Source organism: Abrus precatorius, unplaced genomic scaffold (assembly GCF_003935025.1).
Source record: "Abrus precatorius isolate BTA unplaced genomic scaffold, Abrus_2018 Scaffold7, whole genome shotgun sequence".
In the NCBI taxonomy this organism is placed as follows: Eukaryota; Viridiplantae; Streptophyta; class Magnoliopsida; order Fabales; family Fabaceae; genus Abrus; species Abrus precatorius.
In genome coordinates, this window is record NW_020874417.1 from 34,991,363 (window position 1) to 35,012,341 (window position 20,979).

The 20,979-nt window shown below is 28.9% G+C and overlaps 3 protein-coding genes across 4 annotated transcripts; all 3 read left to right on the forward strand.

Annotated features, from left to right (window-relative positions):
* Positions 1-2,318: 2,318 nt before the first annotated feature.
* LOC113870823 (protein DETOXIFICATION 12-like) lies at positions 2,319-5,952 on the forward strand. Its single transcript, XM_027507311.1, has 7 exons — positions 2,319-2,624; positions 3,472-4,016; positions 4,125-4,211; positions 4,310-4,366; positions 4,457-4,695; positions 4,775-4,980; positions 5,196-5,952. Exons 1-7 carry the CDS (start codon positions 2,379-2,381, stop codon positions 5,256-5,258), a joined length of 1,443 nt encoding a protein of 480 aa, XP_027363112.1. The 5' UTR covers positions 2,319-2,378; the 3' UTR covers positions 5,259-5,952.
* A 2,350-nt stretch (positions 5,953-8,302) lies between these two features.
* LOC113870824 (protein DETOXIFICATION 12-like) lies at positions 8,303-11,591 on the forward strand. Of its 2 annotated transcripts, none has more exons than XM_027507312.1 (7): positions 8,303-8,603; positions 9,465-10,009; positions 10,165-10,251; positions 10,418-10,474; positions 10,569-10,807; positions 10,902-11,107; positions 11,296-11,591. In XM_027507312.1, exons 1-7 carry the CDS (start codon positions 8,370-8,372, stop codon positions 11,359-11,361), a joined length of 1,434 nt encoding a protein of 477 aa, XP_027363113.1. In that variant the 5' UTR covers positions 8,303-8,369; the 3' UTR covers positions 11,362-11,591. The 2 variants fall into 2 exon arrangements, with proteins under 2 accessions (XP_027363113.1, XP_027363114.1); XM_027507313.1 differs by having other exon boundaries at positions 8,502-8,603; positions 9,429-10,009; positions 11,296-11,526.
* Positions 11,592-16,638: 5,047 nt separating this feature from the next.
* LOC113873235 (protein DETOXIFICATION 14-like) lies at positions 16,639-19,484 on the forward strand. The gene is made up of 7 exons (XM_027511279.1): positions 16,639-16,976; positions 17,165-17,709; positions 17,815-17,901; positions 18,048-18,104; positions 18,229-18,467; positions 18,587-18,792; positions 19,422-19,484. Exons 1-7 carry the CDS (start codon positions 16,728-16,730, stop codon positions 19,482-19,484), a joined length of 1,446 nt encoding a protein of 481 aa, XP_027367080.1. The 5' UTR covers positions 16,639-16,727.
* The last annotated feature ends 1,495 nt before the right edge of the window (positions 19,485-20,979 follow it).

Consider the following 20,979-nt stretch of genomic DNA (forward strand, 5'->3'; position numbering starts at 1 on the left):
TGTAAACGTTTCTTTTGGTAACTGTAATTTGCTATTTGTGAGAGATTAGTCATTTCCAATATACTCTAATCCATTGATTAACAAGAGAAAATGTTTGTGTCTACAACAATGGGACTTATCATTTCAGCAACAACGACATGTCTTACTCTTTCAAGCTTACAAACCTGATAAGTTGAGCAAGCACTTGATAGTCGAATACTCAAGGAGAGTAATCTCACTAGCTGGACATATATCAAGGTAAATTATTTGAGAAATTTTTAAATATCATGACTTATGAGTTTTATGGTATAAAAGGATAGATTTTAATTCAAATAATAACTTTGTTATGTCTTACTGTCTAAATGTCTAATACATTTGAATAAATAAATTATATGATTTTGTTACACAATAGCATAAGATGTAATAATATATGAAAAGCTTCGTTATATAATGTCAAGTAATGTTTATTTGAAAGGTTGAGTGATATAAGTATTGTATTGCAGTAATTATCATTGTTGTAAAAGTAAATTTTGGTAGGTCCTTTGTATAATTCTATATTATATCAGCTTTGCTGTATCTTTATGATAATTTTTTTTCTATTTTATAAAGTAAGTATTAAATGAAAATGTTGATTTTTTATTATATTAAAAATATAAAATATATTAAATACTTTTTTATTTAATATATTTGGAAGATTTGTAGAAATAAAAAGTAGGAGAATTTATAATTAGTTATATTATATTTGCTTTGTAAAGTAAAAGTAGCGTGTATTTAAATTTGTGTATTAAAAATTACAAAAATATGAAAAGGGAAATATTAATTTAAAAGTGAGAAATAATAAGATTTATATAATTTTTTAATTTTTAATAAATTTTAATTAATAGTTAAAAATATTTTAATTAGCCCAATAAAAAACGATATCGATTACCTTATTTATTTTGAGTTCATACAAACCTATATTTATTAGTAACTGTATTATATTTAATGTTGATTTTATTTTAAAGATTTGTAATATTAAACATTGATGTTGTAAATTTTTTTAAAAAAATGTATTCTTTAATATTTACAGATCTTATTCAATATTACAAAGGTTTGAATGACAAATTCAATATCAAATGAATATTTGAAAGAGTAAAGTAGCATAACAATAAATAGATATTATTAAAAAATATTTAAAATAAACACAAAATATTAATTTTTAATACTGTTTATAATTTCAAAAAAATTAAGACCGCATGCTTTTTTTTTTCAAAAGACAATCTGTAAAACTATTATTTACAATGTTATTAATTATTTAAAACAGATAAAGAGTACATATAATTATGGTTTGACCTTTATGATTTATTTGATAAGTTTGTATACGATAATAATATTACTTTACCTATTTATTTGTCAAAATAATATTTCATTATTATTTGAATTAAAGATATTATTCAACTGTTGTTCTTAATTTTTTAATCTATACAGTATTAATTTGTTTTATAATATTATATCATCTGCATTTGTATTTCTCAACATTATTTTGTTGTTATTTTAATGATATTAATATTTGCGAGATGAAAATAAAAACTGGGTCCTCTAATTGACATCGAAAGAACAACTGGGCCCTCTAATTCAAGAAAATTCACCACGTATCCACCAAGTCAACTTGACTTGCGATTACCTGAGAGTCCAGGCCCAATTAGCATTTGTTGACCATACAATACTTAGATTAGTATTGACTATTGACCTTTTAGACAACAAAAAAATAGCGTTGACCCAAAAAAAAAACTTAAATCAGTAAATATATGTTGATGAAATAAAAAAGAATAAAGATTAGTAAATATATAACAAATACGATCGGAACGTGAACAAAAAACTAAGAAGCACTTAATTTGTTCACGGACTCAATGAAGAGGAGAGTTAACGGACTCAATGAAGAGGAGAGTTACTAATACATAGTAAGAAAGAGTAAGAAAGTTGTCCGAAAATGAAAAAAGATTTGTTTGTTTTAAGTTGTAAAATTAATTATTTTATTTTTAAGGTAAAAATATTTATTTTGAAAAAAAAAGTAATTTGGATTCATTTGTAGATACATTTTAATTATTTTCTTTGATGCACAATTAATTTTAATATTTTTAAATTAAATGAATGGGGAAGACTTATGATAGAACTTTGAAAATATTAACTTAGTAATTATTAAAAAAATATAAGTCGTCACCGTATTTTCTTGGAGCCTTCTCGGATCCAATTGTGTGATATTTTCTGTGGAAAAAAAAATCATTTTTTCGAAAAAGAAAAAGAAAAACATGACAAATTATATTACGCGTTAAAAAAAAGCACATTATAAATAGACGAATATACAGAACACAGTATGTGACTGAGGCAAAAGGTCTTTGTACTGGTAGAACAGAAGAAAGATGGAAGAGAGTGTATCGCTAATAAGAAAAGAGAGCAGTGAGAAGAAGATAATAAGATGGAAAGGATGGAGTGAAGAAATGAAGAGGATCATTGAGATAGCAGGGCCTATGGTGGCTGTGAGTGCTTCCCAATATTTGCTGCAAGTTGTGTCAATAATGCTGGTCGGTCATCTCAACAATGATCTCTATCTCTCCAGCGCCGCCTTGGCCATCTCTCTTGCTACTGTCTCTGGTTTCAGTCTTCTTGTAAGCTCAATTATCTTTTTCTCTCTCCTCCATTCATTATTACTATCGTTTCATCTCAAAACTTTAGTCTCTGGTCCCCACGTTTAATATTAGCACGTAAATGTGAAAAGTCATACTAATTGGGAGAGTTGCTAAATAATTATAACTTAATTTAAATGTCCAGATATATTTAAACACGCATCTGTTTTAATTATTGATTAAAAAAATATTCATTTTCTAATAATTAATATAAAATTATATTTATTATGCATTCTAATTAATTGATAGCATAATTTTTTTTATATTGACAATGTAATAAAATTAAATAAATAATTTAATAAATGCTTTTTCTTTCTTGTGATATCTCATGCCGAGAATATATTAAAATTTTGAGATTAGGAATTAGGGGGTTTAGTGTATCTTTTATGAACTCTGCCCTCTATTTTTCTACTGCGTTCTAATTATCTTATTTAAAAGATAACAGAATAGTTTATATAAAAATTACTTGAAATCTCAACTTGTGGAGTGATTTTTCCGAAATTAAAATCATATTTTTATTATCCTAGGGGATCGTTATTCGTTATCTTTTTTGCTCTTTCTCTATGCTACTCTGTTGCTTCTAATTGTATAACTTGTTTAGCAATGATTCCTTAAGAATTAAAGATGCTATAACTAGAACTACAGTCTAACATTATTAATGAGGTACAAATCAACGAAACTAAAAGGTATCAATGAAGTAGAATTATTGTTTGAGAGTAACAAGTTTATATTCTTTATCAACTATTTCTAAGATGTTGGCTCGCTCATAATAATCATTATTTTATTCCCCTAGTAACTTAGTGCAATGGTAATTTGCGCATGCTAATAGACAGGAATGGCTAGTGGACTGGAAACAATTTGTGGACAGGCTTATGGAGCTCAGCAATACCAAAGAATTGGAATACAAACATATAATGCTATATTCTCCCTCTTATTCGTTTGTCTTCCCCTGTCTTTCCTTTGGATCAGCATGGAAAGGATACTAGTTTCCATTGGCCAGGACCCTCAAATTGCACATGAAGCAGGGAAATTCATAATTTGGCTTCTTCCAGCACTCTTTGCTCATGCAATTCTGCAGCCATTAGTTCGATATTTCCAGATGCAAAGTTTGCTTCTTCCCATGCTTATAAGTTCTTTTGTCACTCTTTTTATTCACATACCTCTTTGCTGGGCATTGGTATTCATGACTAGACTGAATAATGTTGGTGGAGCATTAGCAATGAGCATTTCAATATGGTCAAATGTGATTTTTCTTGGATTATACATGAGATACTCTTCTGCATGTGCAAAAACCCGTACACCAATTTCTATGGAGCTGTTCCAAGGAACTGGAGAGTTCTTTCGTTTTGCTATCCCTTCTGCAGTAATGATTTGGTGATTTATCTTCCCGCTCAACTATATTCATTTTGTCAAATTATGAAGTGTTTATTTGTCCTAAAAACAGTTTCTAATGTATTTTTTTTTTCATGTTGATTACTGTAGCCTTGAATGGTGGTCGTTTGAAATGCTTATCTTGCTGTCTGGGCTGTTACCAAATCCAAAACTCGAGACTTCAGTTTTATCCATTTGGTATGTTTGTTAAATTTTGTTGTTTTCTTTTTAAAACAAACATATAAAGATTTTGTAAATTAATGTGATTGTGCTAATTCTCTGTCATTTTTGTACAGTCTCAACACCATTTCAACTCTCTATACAATACCCTTTGGAATTGGTGCTGCAGCTAGGTGCCATAAACATATTCATTCTACGTATTTTACGTGTCACACCTTTGAGCCTACATCTAAACTAGTTATCATTTTCCTCTCTCATTGTAGCACTAGGGTTTCAAATGAATTAGGATCTGGGAATCCACATGCTGCCCGTGTTGCTGTGTTGGCTGCAATGTCTTTTGCAGTCATGGAAACAGCTGTAGTAAGCGGTACACTTTTTGCCTGTCGCCATGTTTTTGGTTATATTTTCAGCAATGAGAAGGAAGTTGTTGATTATGTCACTATCATGGCTCCTTTGATATGCATATCTGTTATATTGGACAGTATACAAGGTGTTCTTTCAGGTAAACTTCCCTCTATTCTTAGATAGACTTCATATGGAATACAAACATTCTCAGCTTGTTTTACAATTGTTTGGCTCAGGGATTGCTAGAGGTTGTGGATGGCAACACATAGGGGTTTATGTCAATCTAGGTGCCTTCTACCTCTGTGGGATTCCATTTTCTGCCACATTGGCATTTTGGGTACAGCTGGGAGGAAAAGGACTTTGGATGGGTGTACAAGTCGGTGCTTTTGTTCAATGTGTTCTACTTTCTATCATAACCAGTTGCATAAATTGGGAACAGCAGGTAAATATGCTCTCTAACCTTTGTCTTAAAAAGTTAAAATCCCAAATTTCAAGTTTATTATGAATAGTGGTTTCACGAAGTTAAAAAGGACAATAAAGTATATCGTTCATCATCTGGTTACCAGTTTGATGTTGCTAGAGAAAACTGAATGTTGTTGTTGATGTGGTATCCCCCATTAGGCATTTTGTTTGAATTGTGTGGAATTACTGATGCAGGCAATCAAGGCAAGAAAGAGGTTATTTGATGGCCAATTTTCAGCAGACAATAGACTGGTTTGAGAAGGCTATAGGAACATTTTGTGCTCTCAATTAGTAATATTATTCAACACACGTGCATTTCTAGATGGGACCTAACTTCAGGAAGTAGCACATTGCGAGTTGACTCCTATAATTGGGAGACAGTTTGATCTTGCAATGAGTATCAAAGAATAATAATTTAGTGGAAAACGAAAGAGAGAATGTTTTAATTCTCATTGATATTATTGTAAGAGCAAATTCTGCTCGAGGTATGTCCATCACTAATATGTAAACGTTTCTTTTGGTAACTGTAATTTGCTATTTGTGAGAGATTAGTCATTTCCCATATACTCGAATCCATTGATTAACAAGAGAAAATGTTTGTGTCTACAACAATGGGACTTCTCATTTCAGCAACAACGACATGTCTTACTCTTTCAAGCTTACAAACCTGATAAGTTGAGCAAGCACTTGATAGTCGAATACTCAAGGAGAGTAATCTCACTAGCTGGACATATATCAAGGTAAATTATTTGAGAAATTTTTAAATATCATGACTTATGAGTTTTATGGTATAAAAGGATAGATTTTAATTCAAATAATAACTTTGTTATGTCGTACTGTCTAAATGTCTAATACATTTGAATAAATAAATTATATGATTTTGTTACACAATAGCATAAGATGTAATAATATATGAAAAGCTTCGTTATATAATGTCAAGTAATGTTTATTTGAAAGGTTGAGTGATATAAGTATTGTATTGCAGTAATTATCATTGTTGTAAAAGTAAATTTTGGTAGATCCTTTGTATAATTCAATATTATATCAGCTTTGCTGTATCTTTATGATAATTTTTTTTCTATTTTATAAAGTAAGTATTAAATGAATATGTTGATTTGTTATTATATTAAAAATATAAAATATATTAAATACTTTTTTATTTAATATATTTGGAAGATTTGTAGAAATAAAAAGTAGGAGAATTTATAATTAGTTATATTATATTTGCTTTGTAAAGTTAAAATAGCCGTGTATATAAATTTGTGTATTAAAAATTACAAAAATATGAAAAGGGAAATATTAATTTAAAAGTGAGAAATAATAAGATCTATATAATTTTAAATTTTTAATAAATTTTAACTACTACCTAAAAATATTTTTAAAAATTATCTTCCTTCTTTATAGGCTAGCGAGAAACATTGCCATATTCAAACAGTAAAAAATTTTCCCCAAAACAAATCTATTGTAGTAAAACTGAGTTGATAACATAATGACTATGGTTATAAATGTTGCAAAATCGAGTACAACGTCAAGTTTTATTCCAATGATGGTGAGACAAGTTATGAAAATTAACAATTTTAATTATACGATAATTTATCTTTAAACAGTAATGTAAAAATGATTAAAACTATGATAGATTTCAATCTTCTTATTATATTACCAAGAAAAAAAACATAATAAATATGTTATAAAAAATGATAACGACAAGGAGCTGCGACAAATGAGCAAAAACACAGGAGGTGGTCCTCCCTCTTCTGCCATCCAATAAGGAAGAAGCAAAATCCAACACATATACTCACTCATAGTGTTGGAGACGTAATTGCCTTTACCTGATCCCTTTTCATAATTGATTCACTATTTCACCATTACAATAATCTATAATTCAATATTTGCGGCCACATAATATTTCATATTTACAATATACATTTTCACAATTTTACGATTTTAATTGCTAAAAAAATGATATTATATATTTTAATTAATATACATATATTATACACATTTTTTAAATATATTATAAATATCTAAAAATGTCCTAATAATACAATATTTTTCCTGATATCACCGTATAAAAAAAATGAAAAAAAAAGTTATTGGGGATGTTTCAATCATTCCAAATTATTCGAAATAGAATCATAAAAAAAACGAGTAAAAGTTCTAGTCAAATCAGTTACCAAGGATATAATTATTGATTTTCTTAATTATTAAAATTACTAAAAATAATAATCTTTACAATTGACTGACATTTTGATCCTTTACTTTAGTACGTGACGGCCAATTTGTCTTTAACCTTAAAAATTAAATTAATCAATGATTGTTAAATTTCTAAAGTAAATGACCAATGATATTAATTTTGCTGAGTAAATCAACCAACATTTATTAAAGTCTGACACTAAATTTTCTTTTCAGTCACCGTGCAATTATGCTATTTTCAATCAGAAGAAAAATAACTATTTTAAAATAAAAGTTGAACATAGGCCTGCAACAAATGAGTGCATACAGTTTCAGCGTAAATGACAATTTAGCTTATTATTTATTTATTTTAAAGTTACAAAAGTATTTTTAATTATAAAAAATACTTTTTGATATAAATATATAATATTTAAATTAAATTAAGTATATATTTTAATTACATTCAATAATTCAAAATTAATTTTCTACAGTTTCGCATAGCAACGGATAGGATTTTACTAATTTTTTTGAGTTGTTTAGCAAATTTTTAACCACGTAGTAACGCTTTAATGCATTATACAATAAATTAAATTATTTTTATAATAAATAATTTAAATAAACTTAAAAAAGAGTGAATATTACTGTATTAAAAATAGAAATAGATATAAAAAATTTAAAAATATAGATAATATAAAAACAAATTAATTCTTAAAAAAATCGCTTCTTTAAAAATATTCTTAAGAATGCTCGTTAATATTAACAATTTACATATAAAAGTTATTTTTTTTAAAGGGTCTGTGATTCATTGAAAGTGATGGGAAGAACAGGTGACTGGGTTCAATTTTAAAAATTACGATTAAAAGAAGAAAGACGGTTTTTTTTTCAGAAAAGGAAGTAAAAGATAAGGTAATGTTAATGTTAGTAATGGATATTAGTGATGATTTGGAAGAGTTAGTGCATGTGAGTGTCAGCGTATTTCCTCCATATATTTATATTTATATTCCAAACTATGCTATTCCAAGTTTTTGTATGGACTCTCGTGGAAGGTACTGAGTCATAATTTAGTGACTAAAAACAAAAAAAGAATGTAATATATTATATAAAATGCGTTCAAACCCCAAAAAGGAGGACCAAAGATCTGTCTTACCGTCTCACATCTCTTTTTTTTCCGATTCTGGATTGATAGCACAGAAAAACATGGAAGAGAATTTACTAGAAAAACATGTGGAACAACAAAGAGTTACATGGCATGCTTTCAGTGAAGAAATGAAGAGGATCTGCTGTGTAGCAGGGCCTATGGTGGCTGTGATCTCTTCACAATATTTATTGCAAGTTGTGTCAACAATGATAGTGGGTCATCTGGGTGAACTTTATCTCTCTAGCGCCGCCTTAGCCATATCCCTTGCTGGGGTCACTGGTTTTAGTCTTCTTGTATGCTACTTACTACTTACCACTCCGTCACTTCTTTTACTGCTTCTGATTATTTCTTGTTATTTAATTTTGTTACTATATATTTTTGAAAAGGGTGTTCCGTCTCTTGTTGCTTTGAATCTGATATAATGGCTAAATGAGAGAGTTTTGTTTCTACATTTATGACTCTCTTCACTTGTATTTTCTAATGAGCACTACCCTTTGAGGAAGAAAGAGAATTGTGATAACGTTGACTAGAAGTACTACAATTGATACAAAAATAAGTTGAGCAAGGGATAAGTGAAATTGACTTGTATGCTTCATGTCACAAGGTTTTGGATTAGATGTAGTATAAAGTTTACATGAGTAGTTTGCTAGTGATCGTTGATGGAAATCTTTCTGGTATTTTAATCCTCTTGTATATTCTGAAAACTATATATAATGGGAGACTCTAGTAACCCAGGAAAATATGGTGTTTCATTTATGAACTTTGCATTACTAGCTTATTGAAATTATACTCAGAGGAAAAAGAAACAACATTAGAGCTACTAAACTTTCAATGGATAATCTATTAGATATATAAAATTCTTCGAAAAGAAAGAAAGCAACAGTGAAACACGCATCCAGTTTACCACACCACCAGCACCCCAAAAACAAGAATAAAACAGAACAAAAAAAACACTAGCTGCTATCTTACGGATAGAACTATGATATTACGTTTAGTGTTGAATTGACATTTGACACAAACGAAAGAGAATGCTTGTGTTTAGTAATCAGTTTATCTTCTTTAACAACTATTTCTAGAATGTTAGCCTGCTCAAAATTATCGTTATTTTCTTCTCCCAGTAACTTAGTGCATTGATAATGTGCATGTGCTAATAGATGGGAATGGCTAGTGGATTGGAAACAATTTGTGGACAGGCTTATGGAGCTCAGCAATATCAAAGAATTGGAATGCAAACATACAGTGCTATATTTTCTCTAGTATTGGTTTGTCTTCCCCTGTCTCTCCTTTGGATCAACATTGAAAAGATACTAGTTTTCATAGGCCAGGACCCTCTAATTTCCCATGAAGCAGGGAAGTTCACAGTTTGGCTTATTCCAGCACTTTTTGCATATGCAATTCTGCAGCCATTAGTTCGATATTTCCAAATGCAAAGTTTGCTTCTTCCCATGTTCACAATTTCTTGTGTCACTCTCTCCGTCCATATACCTCTTTGTTGGGCATTGGTTTTTAAGACTGGACTGAAAAATGTTGGTGGAGCTTTAGCTGTTAGCATTTCATTATGGTCAAATGTGATCTTTCTTGGATTATACATGAGATACTCTTCTGCATGTGCAAAAACACGCGCACCCATTTCTGTGGAGATGTTCAAAGGAATTTGGGAGTTCTTCCGTTTTGCTATCCCTTCTGCAATAATGATTTGGTGATTTTTCTTACTTTTCAACTGAATTTTCACATATTCATATTATCAAGTAATTAAAAAGTTTCCTTTTCCCACAAATTTCTACAACGTATGTATTGTTTTTCCATAAAAAGTCTGTAATGTATTTTTTGTTTTCTACATGTTGATGGCTGTAGCCTTGAATGGTGGTCATTTGAGCTGCTAGTCTTGCTGTCTGGGCTGTTACCTAACCCACAACTTGAAACTTCAGTTCTATCCGTTTGGTATGTATGCTACATTTATGCTTTTCTTTTTAACCCAATGTATGATACTTTATAGGTCCCCTTTTAAACTGCAATTCATGATCCACAATTTCATTTTGCTACTAATCTTCTCTTTGGAGATTTTGTAAATTAATGTGATTGTACTTATTCTGTCATTTTTCTACAGTCTCAACACCATTTCGACTCTCTACACAATACCCTTTGGAATTGGTGCTGCTGCAAGGTTACATCATAGACACATTCATTCAACATATGCCATATGTCACTCCTTTGAGCACATATCTAAACTAATTATCGTCTCTCCTCTCTAATTATAGCACAAGGGTTTCAAATGAATTAGGAGCGGGGAATTCACATGGTGCCCGTGTAGCTGTGTTAGCAGCAATGTCTCTTGCAGTGATGGAGACAAGTGTAGTAAGCGCAACCCTCTTTGCATGCCGCCATGTTTTTGGCTACATTTTCAGCAACGAGAAAGAAGTTGTTGATTATGTCACTGTCATGGCCCCTTTGGTTTGTATATCTGTTATACTAGACAGCATACAAGGTGTTCTCACAGGTAAACTTTCCTGTTGAATGTCCTTAAGTAAATTTTTATACAGAAGACAGGTTTTAACTTTTAACTAAATTTTATTAACAAATATTTGGTTCAGGATTTGCTAGAGGTTGTGGATGGCAACACCTAGGGGTTTTTGTCAATCTAGGGGCCTTTTACCTCTGTGGGATACCAATTGCTGCCTTATTGGCATTTTTTGTGCAACTTAGAGGAATAGGGCTTTGGATTGGTATACAAAGTGGCTCTTTTGTTCAAACTGTTCTACTTGCTATCATAACCGGTTGCATAAATTGGGAACAACAGGTATACCCTCAAACCCTTTGTTTTATAACCCCAAATTCCAACTTTACTATTCTTGATTTCATGGAGTTAAAAGCACAATCAAGTATAACATTTTATCTTCTTGATTTTGCTTAATAAAATTGAATTCCCTTGTTGAGGTAGCATATCCCTAGACATTTTGTTTCAATTGTGTGGTCTTGCTAATGCAGGCGACCAAGGCAAGAAAGAGATTATTTGCTGCTCAAATTTCATCGGACAACAATATATTGGTATGAGAAACCCTTAATCAAAGACCATTTTCCTAAAGATGGATTGGGGACAATTCTCCATGAGTGAGGAGTAGGAATTTATTCCCTTTACTGACTGAAAGTTTGGAAGTATAATGAGGTTTTGGTTTTTTGGCGTGGTTCTACATTTGTGCTTCTGACAAGAATAACCTTAGAACATTAACTAGATCTTATCTATGGCTTTTTTATTTAAATAATACTTATTTAAAAACAAATTCTTAAAATAAGATTTATTCTAAACTATTTTTTTATCCGGGGCTTTTTTTTGCCAAAGTAGCAGTAGTATCGCACATGCATAGATGATAGTAAATTTTTATTATTATTTTAATAGAGTATCGTTCCAATATTACTGATACTACACCAAAAATCGACACTTGTCAAAATCGCATGAGTATCGGACAAAATGAAACGATAACATATTTTTTTTATTATTTTAATATATTATCGTCGTCCAGCATTCGAAACTCATGTTTTTTTAATCAATTTTAATACTATCGTTTGCAGATTAACTGATACTCATTTTTTATTATTATTTTAATATTTCGCCACAAAAATTAGGAAATATGACTTCTTAGAGCAGTTCCTTATGAACCGCTCTCATAACTCTATTTTAGAGAGCGGTTCCGTATGAATCGCTCTCAAAAGTCATGTTTTTTTATTTACTTTTTTAAGGAACCGCTCTAGTTTACGATTCGACACGTGGCATATTTGTTTCTGTTTTCAAAAATATTTTTCTTTTTTTTTTTCAAAATGAAACTATTTTACATGAAAAAAAATTGTAACAAATATTGTGTTGCTAACTTAAAAATATGGTGATACACACTTTTATAAATAATTTAGAACTTATAAAATGAGAGTATTTTTATGAATTTTTTTTCTGTTAAGCTGCATAGGTTCTTTTTTGAGGTTAGACAACAAATATTTTTTTTTTATTGGAAATAATCAGTTAAGTAAATTATTATGGACGACAAAATTATCTTTTTAAGTATTTATTATAATTGAATTAATCAGATTCAAACTTTAAGTTGTATAGATTCTAATAATCTAATTTTTTTTAATTTTAAAATTTAAATACACAACATCAAATTAAAAATTATTTTAATCTTAATTTAAAATTAATTTTTAAAGTTTGAAATTTCACACAATATTACAATATAACTTTTGTAATTTATTTTAATTTTAAATTATTCATTAAATATATATATATATTAAACTTGCAACAGCTGATTGATATGATAAGATATTTGGTATTTTGAATTAGCTTGTATTATATTTATTATATATGATAATATGTTCTAATTTTGTAAGTAATTGGATGATACTGAATTTGAATTTACAACTATACCAATTAGACGAAACAACAAAATTGATACGATTGAATCAAATAATAAAAAAAATACTTGAACCGCTCTCTAAAATATAATTATGAGAGCGGTTCATAAGGAACCGCTCTAAGAAGTCATGCGAAATATTAAAATAATAATAAAAAATGAGTATCGGTTAATCTGCAACGATAGTATTAAAATTAATTAAAAAAACATGAGTTTCGAATGCTGGACGACAATAATATATTAAAATAATAATAAAAATATGTTATCGTTTCATTTTGTCTGATACTCATGCGATTTTGACAAGTGTCGATTTTTGGTGTAGTATTGGTAATATTGGAATGATACTCTATTAAAATAATAATAAAAATTTACTATCGTCTATGCATGTGCGATACTGTTGCTGATTTGACAAAAAAAAAGCCCCAAACAAAGAAATAGTTTAAAATAAATCTTATTTTAAGAATTTATTTTTAAATAAGTATTATTTAAATAAAAAAGCCCTTATCTATAGGGTAATGATCTTAAAATATGATTAAATATTTATATTTACTTTCTCTCTCTCTCTTATCTATTTATTTTTCTGTTACGTCGCTTGTCAAATTTTTTTTTTCTCCTTTTCTTCTTCAATGATACTTTCCCATACGATAAAAGGACTCTACGTTAGTATATAAGATAAATTGCCTCGCAACGTTCGAATCATCTTCTTTGTCTGATGTATAATCCGGATGGGTTAATGAAGGTAAATTTGTTCGAATGGACTTTTCTTTATGATTAGGAGATACCCGTAATCATGAATATTCGATATGTAAAATTATTTAAATCCTCCTAATTATTTATATAAAAAATTAATGCGATTAACATATATTAGTAACCTTTTAAATAAGTTTGAGTTTTTAAATACTTAGATTTTCCTAATAAGTGAATAAATATCTATTAATATATGTAAAATTCACATGAACATTAATGATGGATGATATTCATAGTTCCCTGCGTGCCATCTTAGGAACAGGAGTAGTTAGTGATAGTGGGGATTAAGTGCAATCGACGAAACCCGAGAAAATGCAAATGGAGAATGAGTAGCTCCACACCTCTGATTTAGGAGGAGGCCCAAGGGTCTGAAATGACTCCCCATGGATGCTGCTCGAGTTTGCTTGTTAGGTGCAATGCCTTTTGCAGTGATGGATACAAACGAGAGGGACCATAAATTTTTGAAAAAAGTTATTGTAGATCTCTTGTTAAAAATTTTATTCACAAATTATAAATAAAAATTAATTATATTTTTATACTAACATACTCTTTTTTTTTTTTTCATCTATTATGCTCCATTTCAAGGATGTGAACAAATTATTTTCTAATTTCATTTGTTTAGTTTATTTTGAACTTTAAGTACTCGTGAGTAGTTAATCTGAATAGAACCAAAATGAAATAATTTGGGTTGTGTATTTGGATAAATTTTTTATTTTACAAATTTCATTAAAATATCATTAGAAAATGAAAAAAAAAATTAAAAGAATTGAGACCAAAACACGCGTCGGTCTTAATAATATCTAAAAGTTAATTAAAAGACGTAAATGAAAAAGTGATTGTTTCTAGGAGATGAAAATCTGGAATACAAAACATATTCGAAGTAAACATAAAATTTGGAGGGAAGAATATTTTAGGCTTTTTTATTTAAATAATACCTTTTTAAAAATAATTTCTTAAAATAAGTATATTTTAAAATTAATTCTTTGTCTAGTACTTTTTTTGCTAACTCAGTAGCAATATTATCAATATTATCGATACTACATTTGTGACACTTGTCAAAATCGCATAAGTATCAAACAAAATAAAATGATAATACTTTTTTATTATTATTTTAATACATTATCGTCGTACAGCATTTAATATTCATATTTTTTTAATTAATTTTAATATTATCATTATAAATTAACTAATATTTATTATTTTATTATTATTTTAAAATTTTATCGCCTCCAAACTTCCAATGGTCATAATTTGTAATAGATGAGGAGCTGCATCTATTTTCGTTAATTTGGGATTCCTCTAGCATATTGGATTAGACATATCATAATGCATTTGGAATAGCACCTAAATGTGGATTCATCTAGGTCATACATGGATCTTCCCTGCGACGCAACTGCACCACACACCACACTTCATACATGGATATGTTTAATTTTTTTTTTCTCTTCGTTTGATCATTTCTTATAGTCTAAGCACAGGATGCATAATATCAGTGTTTGCTGTCATTCTTTTATTAATTTAATTAATCAATAAAAATATTTTATATAAAATTATTTAATAATAATAATAATTTTAAAGTCACAATAGACTCTTTCGTAATAAAAAAATGATGCTTTTAACGAATTAGTAAAAAAATACATTTTAAACTGTTGTGCAGCTTTGAAGTGTGGTATTTTATGAATATGTTTTTTAAAACACACTCCTTTGATATTTTATTAATATTACAACGCTAATTTTGTAAATTAATTAATTTTTTCAAAAATTTTAAAACCAGATAATTACAAAAGTATGTAAAGAATATATTACTAATTTTTATTATCTTTTTCTTCAAAATATTTATTTATTCATCTTTTCTAAAAAGATTAGATTTTATGGATGAATATTTTAATAATAAGAGTTATATTTTTATATTTTTTATTTTTCACCTTATTTGACTTTTTGTCTCTTTTTTTACATTGTATTTTTTTGTCTTTTTCCCTTTTTTTTTATCATCTTATACATTTTAAATATTAAGTATACAACAGATAATAAATATTCTTTAAGCTTAAAAAGTTAGCATGTGTACAGTGATATATTATTTTTGTGTTTAACTTTCACAGTTAATTTTTCCTTCACATAATTGTGTATCTGGTGGAAGAATTGATGGCTACTCCTTTCATGGGAATAATCCTTCCTTGTGATACAATTGCAGCATATATCATATTTTAGTGTTATATATTACTAGTGACAAATTGAGTATAAGAAGTTTTGAGACGATAGAATTTTAAAATAATAATAAAAGAATGGGTATCGATTAATTTGTAACGATTGTATTAAAATTGATTAAAAAATATAAGTACTGCATTTTTATTTACTTTTATTTTTTTATTTTTTTTCCATCATTCCTTGTATGATGATAATGTATTAAAATAATAATAAAAATGTATTATCGTTTCATTTTATCCGATACTCATGCGATTTTAACAAATATTAATTTTTAGTATAATATCAGTAATATTAAAATGATACTCTATTAAAATAATAATAAAAATTTATTATTGTCTATGTGCGATACTGCTGCTGCATTGACAAAAAAAAAAAATTAGACAAAGAATTAGTTTTAAAATATACTAAATTGTTTTTAAAAAAGCATTATTTAAATAAAAAAGCCAATATTTTATGTACCATCAACAATAAATATTGAAAAGTGTATCTTTGATAATTAAATTAATTTTTTTAATACATAACAATAATAAAAAAATAAAATAACAATACACAATGCAATGTCATCTTTTGGTTTAATTTTTTAACATTTTAATTCAAATTGATTTATTAATTAAAAGTACAATTGCTATCATGCAACTTCTGGCAAATCCAACTCGATCTGGAATTCAAAGACGTTATTATAATGTAAACGTCACACTTCCATTACTTCATTTCGTGTCAGGCCAAATTGCCCCATTATTCAAAACACTGACACATTTTCATACCAACTTTATATTTTTACATTTATTTATTACCGCGTTGTTCATCTATATTACTTTTTTTTTCTTAATGTACTTCTTTTTCAGTCATTTTACACCCATTGTAAGGTTGGAGGGGAACAATCATTTTCCTTTGCAAGTTAACCAAATAGGCAATCATTGTACTATCACAAACCCTATTCATAGCAAACACAAGCACTTATATAAAGACACTTACATTTAAACGTTTAGCATAGCATGCAAAACACCAAGGCTGTGATATTTCTATAAGTTTTGTAAAGGGTGCAAGGCTCTTGTGAATCACAGAGAAGATATGGAGAAGGAACTCTTAGGGAAGGAAAACGAGGCAGTGGGTGGTTTAGGTTCAGGCATAACATGGAGTGTTTTTGTTCAAGAGGTGAAAGGGGTTGGTTATCTAGCGGGGCCTATGATTACTGTCAATTTGTCACTATATTTTCTACAAATAGTTTCATTGATGATGGTGGGTCACTTGGGTAAGCTTGCTCTCTCTAGCACAGCCATTGCCATATCTATCGGTGCTGTCTCTGGCTTCAGTGTTATTGTAAGTCTCCTTTTCGCATGTCTTGTGTTTCTTTCACTTTAACTATTGCCTTCTTTTATTTTAAGAGCTACAATTGCATTGCACTCAATCAGTAGGAAACTGTTGTTTGTCAAAGGAGGGAAAATTGTTTTTGTTGTGAGTTATGTTGGTGAGCTAATTGTACTTAATATTTTGTGCATGTCAAACAGTTTGGAATGTCATGTGCATTGGAAACTCAATGTGGGCAAGCATATGGAGCCCAGCAATACGAAAAATATGGTGTTCAAATTTATACTGCTATTGTTTCTCTTAATTTAGTTTGTGTTCCTCTGTCTGTTTTGTGGATCTATTTGGAGAATCTACTCATTTTACTTGGGCAAGACCCTTTGATTTCACAAGAAGCTGGAAAATTTGCTGTGTGCATGATCCCTGCTCTCTTTGCTTATGCAAACCTTCAATCCATGATTCGGTTCTTTCTGATGCAAAGCTTGATCAGTCCCCTTGTCATAAGTTCCTCCATTACTCTTTGCTTCCATTTGGTTTTCTGTTGGTTACTAGTTTTTAAATCTGGATTTGGTAACCTAGGAGCAGCATTTGCTATTGGTACTTCATACTGGTTAAATGTACTTTTACTTGGATTACATATGAAGTTCTCTGCTAAATGTGAAAGGACACGCGTCCCAATTTCGATGGAACTATTTCATGGGATTGGAGAATTCTTCCGCATTGCTATTCCTTCAGCTGTAATGATTTGGTGACTTTCCTCCTCTTTACATCTGATCCTTTTATATTGTGTTTTTATAGCCCCTTCAATTTTCAACCATGGTTTGTTTCTGGTAATATTTGATCATCATTGCAGCCTTGAATGGTGGTCCTTTGAGCTGGTAATCTTGCTCTCTGGTCTTCTACCAAATCCAGAACTTGAAACTTCAGTCTTATCCATATGGTAGAACGTTTCTTAGTCTTTCAAATTTGAATGACATTATGTATTTAAAAATCTATATTGAACTTGTTACAAATAGCCTAATATTGATTTCCACTCATATAATTCGTGCTAATTTGTTGTTTAAATGTTCACTATTTTCTTATCAGTGTATCAGTCACCACAACAATCTACACAATCCCAGAATCAATTGGCTCAGCTGCTAGGTTTTGATTCTTACAAGTCATAACTTCATTAATTTGCAACTATACTTATTCATGTACAATAGTAGTGAAGAATTTATTTTTTTTCCTCTTTCTGATTGGTTTCTCTTTTGGGTGGGTTTTTCAGCACTAGAGTTTCAAATGCTTTAGGAGCTGGAAGTCCACAAGCAGCACAAGTATCTGTTGCTGCTGCTATGACTCTTGCAGCTTCTGAGGCAGTTCTGGTGAGCTCAATCATTTTTGCCTGCAGGAAGGTTTTAGGTTATGTATTTAGCAATGAGCAAGATGTGGTGGATTATGTCGCAGATATTGTTCCTCTTTTAAGTCTATCTGTTATATTTGACACTTTACATGGCACCCTTTCAGGTTGGCTATTTGTTCTCTATATTATTCAATGCACAATACTTACACTCTTTTTATGCAAATATGCAATTGAGTCTGAGTTGTGCCATGAAATGTAACACTTTAATACCTGTTCTTTATAGGTATTGCTAGAGGATGTGGGTGGCAGCACTTAGGAGCATATGTGAACCTTGGAGCTTATTATGGTTTGGGAATTCCAATTGCTGCAATATTGGGTTTCTGGGTACAATTAAGAGGAAAAGGCCTGTGGATTGGAATAATCACTGGTGCATTATGCCAAACAGTTCTGCTATCTCTCATAACAAGTTGTACAAACTGGAAAAAACAGGTTTGCCTCCACTTCCAAGTCATAGAACATCACTTTTCACAATGTTATGCCTTCTCTCATATAGTAACAAACTAATTTCTTTTAACTTACCTTTACTCAAAGAAAAACTGCATCTTAAGCCATGCAACCTTTTTTAATATTTTACCCAAGTACTACTAATTTTTCCCCCCTCAAAGAATACATTATTTTAGTTTCTTAAAAAAATTGTTTTAATATTTAATTTTTCCAAATTCAACACTTTTAGTCTCTTTCACTAACATGACTCAATAAAAAATTAAGACATGATAACTTCTTAGTTAATAATACTATTACTCATAGACCAAAAGCATTGAACTTTAAAAAAATCAAGAACTAGAATGAATTTTTTATAAATTAAATCAAAATCTTTCTTAAAATTATAAAAAAGAATTTTGGTCCCTAAAATTATCAAACAACAGTAATTATAATTCCCTGAGACTATTAAACGACAATTGTTTTAGTCCAATGTTGCAAAAATATGACCAATTAAAAATTAAATTTTTGTAATTTCAGGTGATAAATTAAAGGATGTTTGTATTTTAGAGACTAAGTTATTGTATTATTATTATTGATATTTTTGGTGTACACATCACACATGTACTCATTTGCAGGCAATTAAAGCACGGGAAAGGTTATTTCAGGGAAGTTTAGCAGTAGAAGATAGATTAGTTTAAGACTATAATTAAGCAGATGGAGAAGAATTCTAAAAGCTATCAGTTTGTTTAGTTGGTATTAGTAAAGCCTCTAGCTTTGGCTGCGGAATATATCAAATTTTAGTCACATTGAGGAAGAAATGGTTTTCATGCCAACAACAGTGTCATCAATGCACAAGTCTTTTTTTTCTCAATCCAAAGTTAGTTAAGGTTCTCTCATGTGAAGTAAAAGCAATTGGATGTGTGGAAAATTGCAGTAAGCATGGGTTAATAGCATTTTTAATAAATTTTAATTTCTTAAGCAGTGTTCTTAAGATAACAATTAACATTTTTCATAAATAAATATTGATTTTTTCCAATTAAAATAAACTAGTTTTAATGATTAAAAAAAGGTTAAATATTTGTCAAGCAAATATTATTAAACTCAAGTTTAAATATAAATACTATAATTTATGCCATTTAACCCCAAATGCGTATATGAATTGAAATTGTCATTTTTAATAATCTTATGTAAATAGAATGAGTAAAATTAAACAGTTGAGACGTCGTGTTCTTAATACGGTTTAAATGGTGTAATACTTTATAATCATAACTATAATGCTTGCTCGTGCAAAATGCGTTGGAGCTTCCTTTTTCTTATATTTTGGTGAGTGCTGAAACTTTCTTTTAAAATGGGAGGCAAGATCCTTAATATCTGTTGACAGTGAGAACATGAAAAAGTAGAAAACTACACTTTCGTTTATCCACGTACAACGTTTTGACTTTCCAAAATCAAACAGAAAATATTAAATACGACAAATAGTGCTTTTAGTAAAGCTTTATAGTTAGTTAAAAACGTTTTTTATTTTTGGTTGATATTGTAAATGAGTTAAAACAAATAATTGTTTGCATTATTTAATGTTATTTTAATTAGCACTCATAAAATAAAAATATGTTTTTAGTTATTAGCTAGGAGTATTTTATTTTTAATATTTTTGAGAAATTTCTCTTTTATTCATTTAATTTTTAAAACCTTTATGTTTTTTTTGTCACATTCAACTGTTTCAATTTATTTTTATCACTTTCTCTTGATCACACTATTTTGTGATCATTTAAATGAATGTTTAATTTTTAATATAATATTTATCCTTATTGATGAAAAATTAAAATTATAAAAAATTACATCTTTTACACAAACTAATCTCTATATATAAATTATGAATACTATTTTTTTAACTAGAGTAATTTTTCAAATATTATCAAATATGAGTATTTTTGGGAACCAGTTCTTTCTGCATCGTGTTAAGCATTGTTTTTTCTATATTACGTATTTATTTTATTTTAATTTAATATTAATTTAAATTTCAGGAGAGTATTTTTAAAAATAATCACTTTTACATCATGAAAAAAAATTATATTATGCATTTAATTTTTAATTATTTAAATTATGGGGAAGAAAATATACAAATTTATTTAAAAAACTCATTGGGGATAGTGTGACTGTGTAAGTGTTATCTTGTTAGTTAGTTTTCTGAAG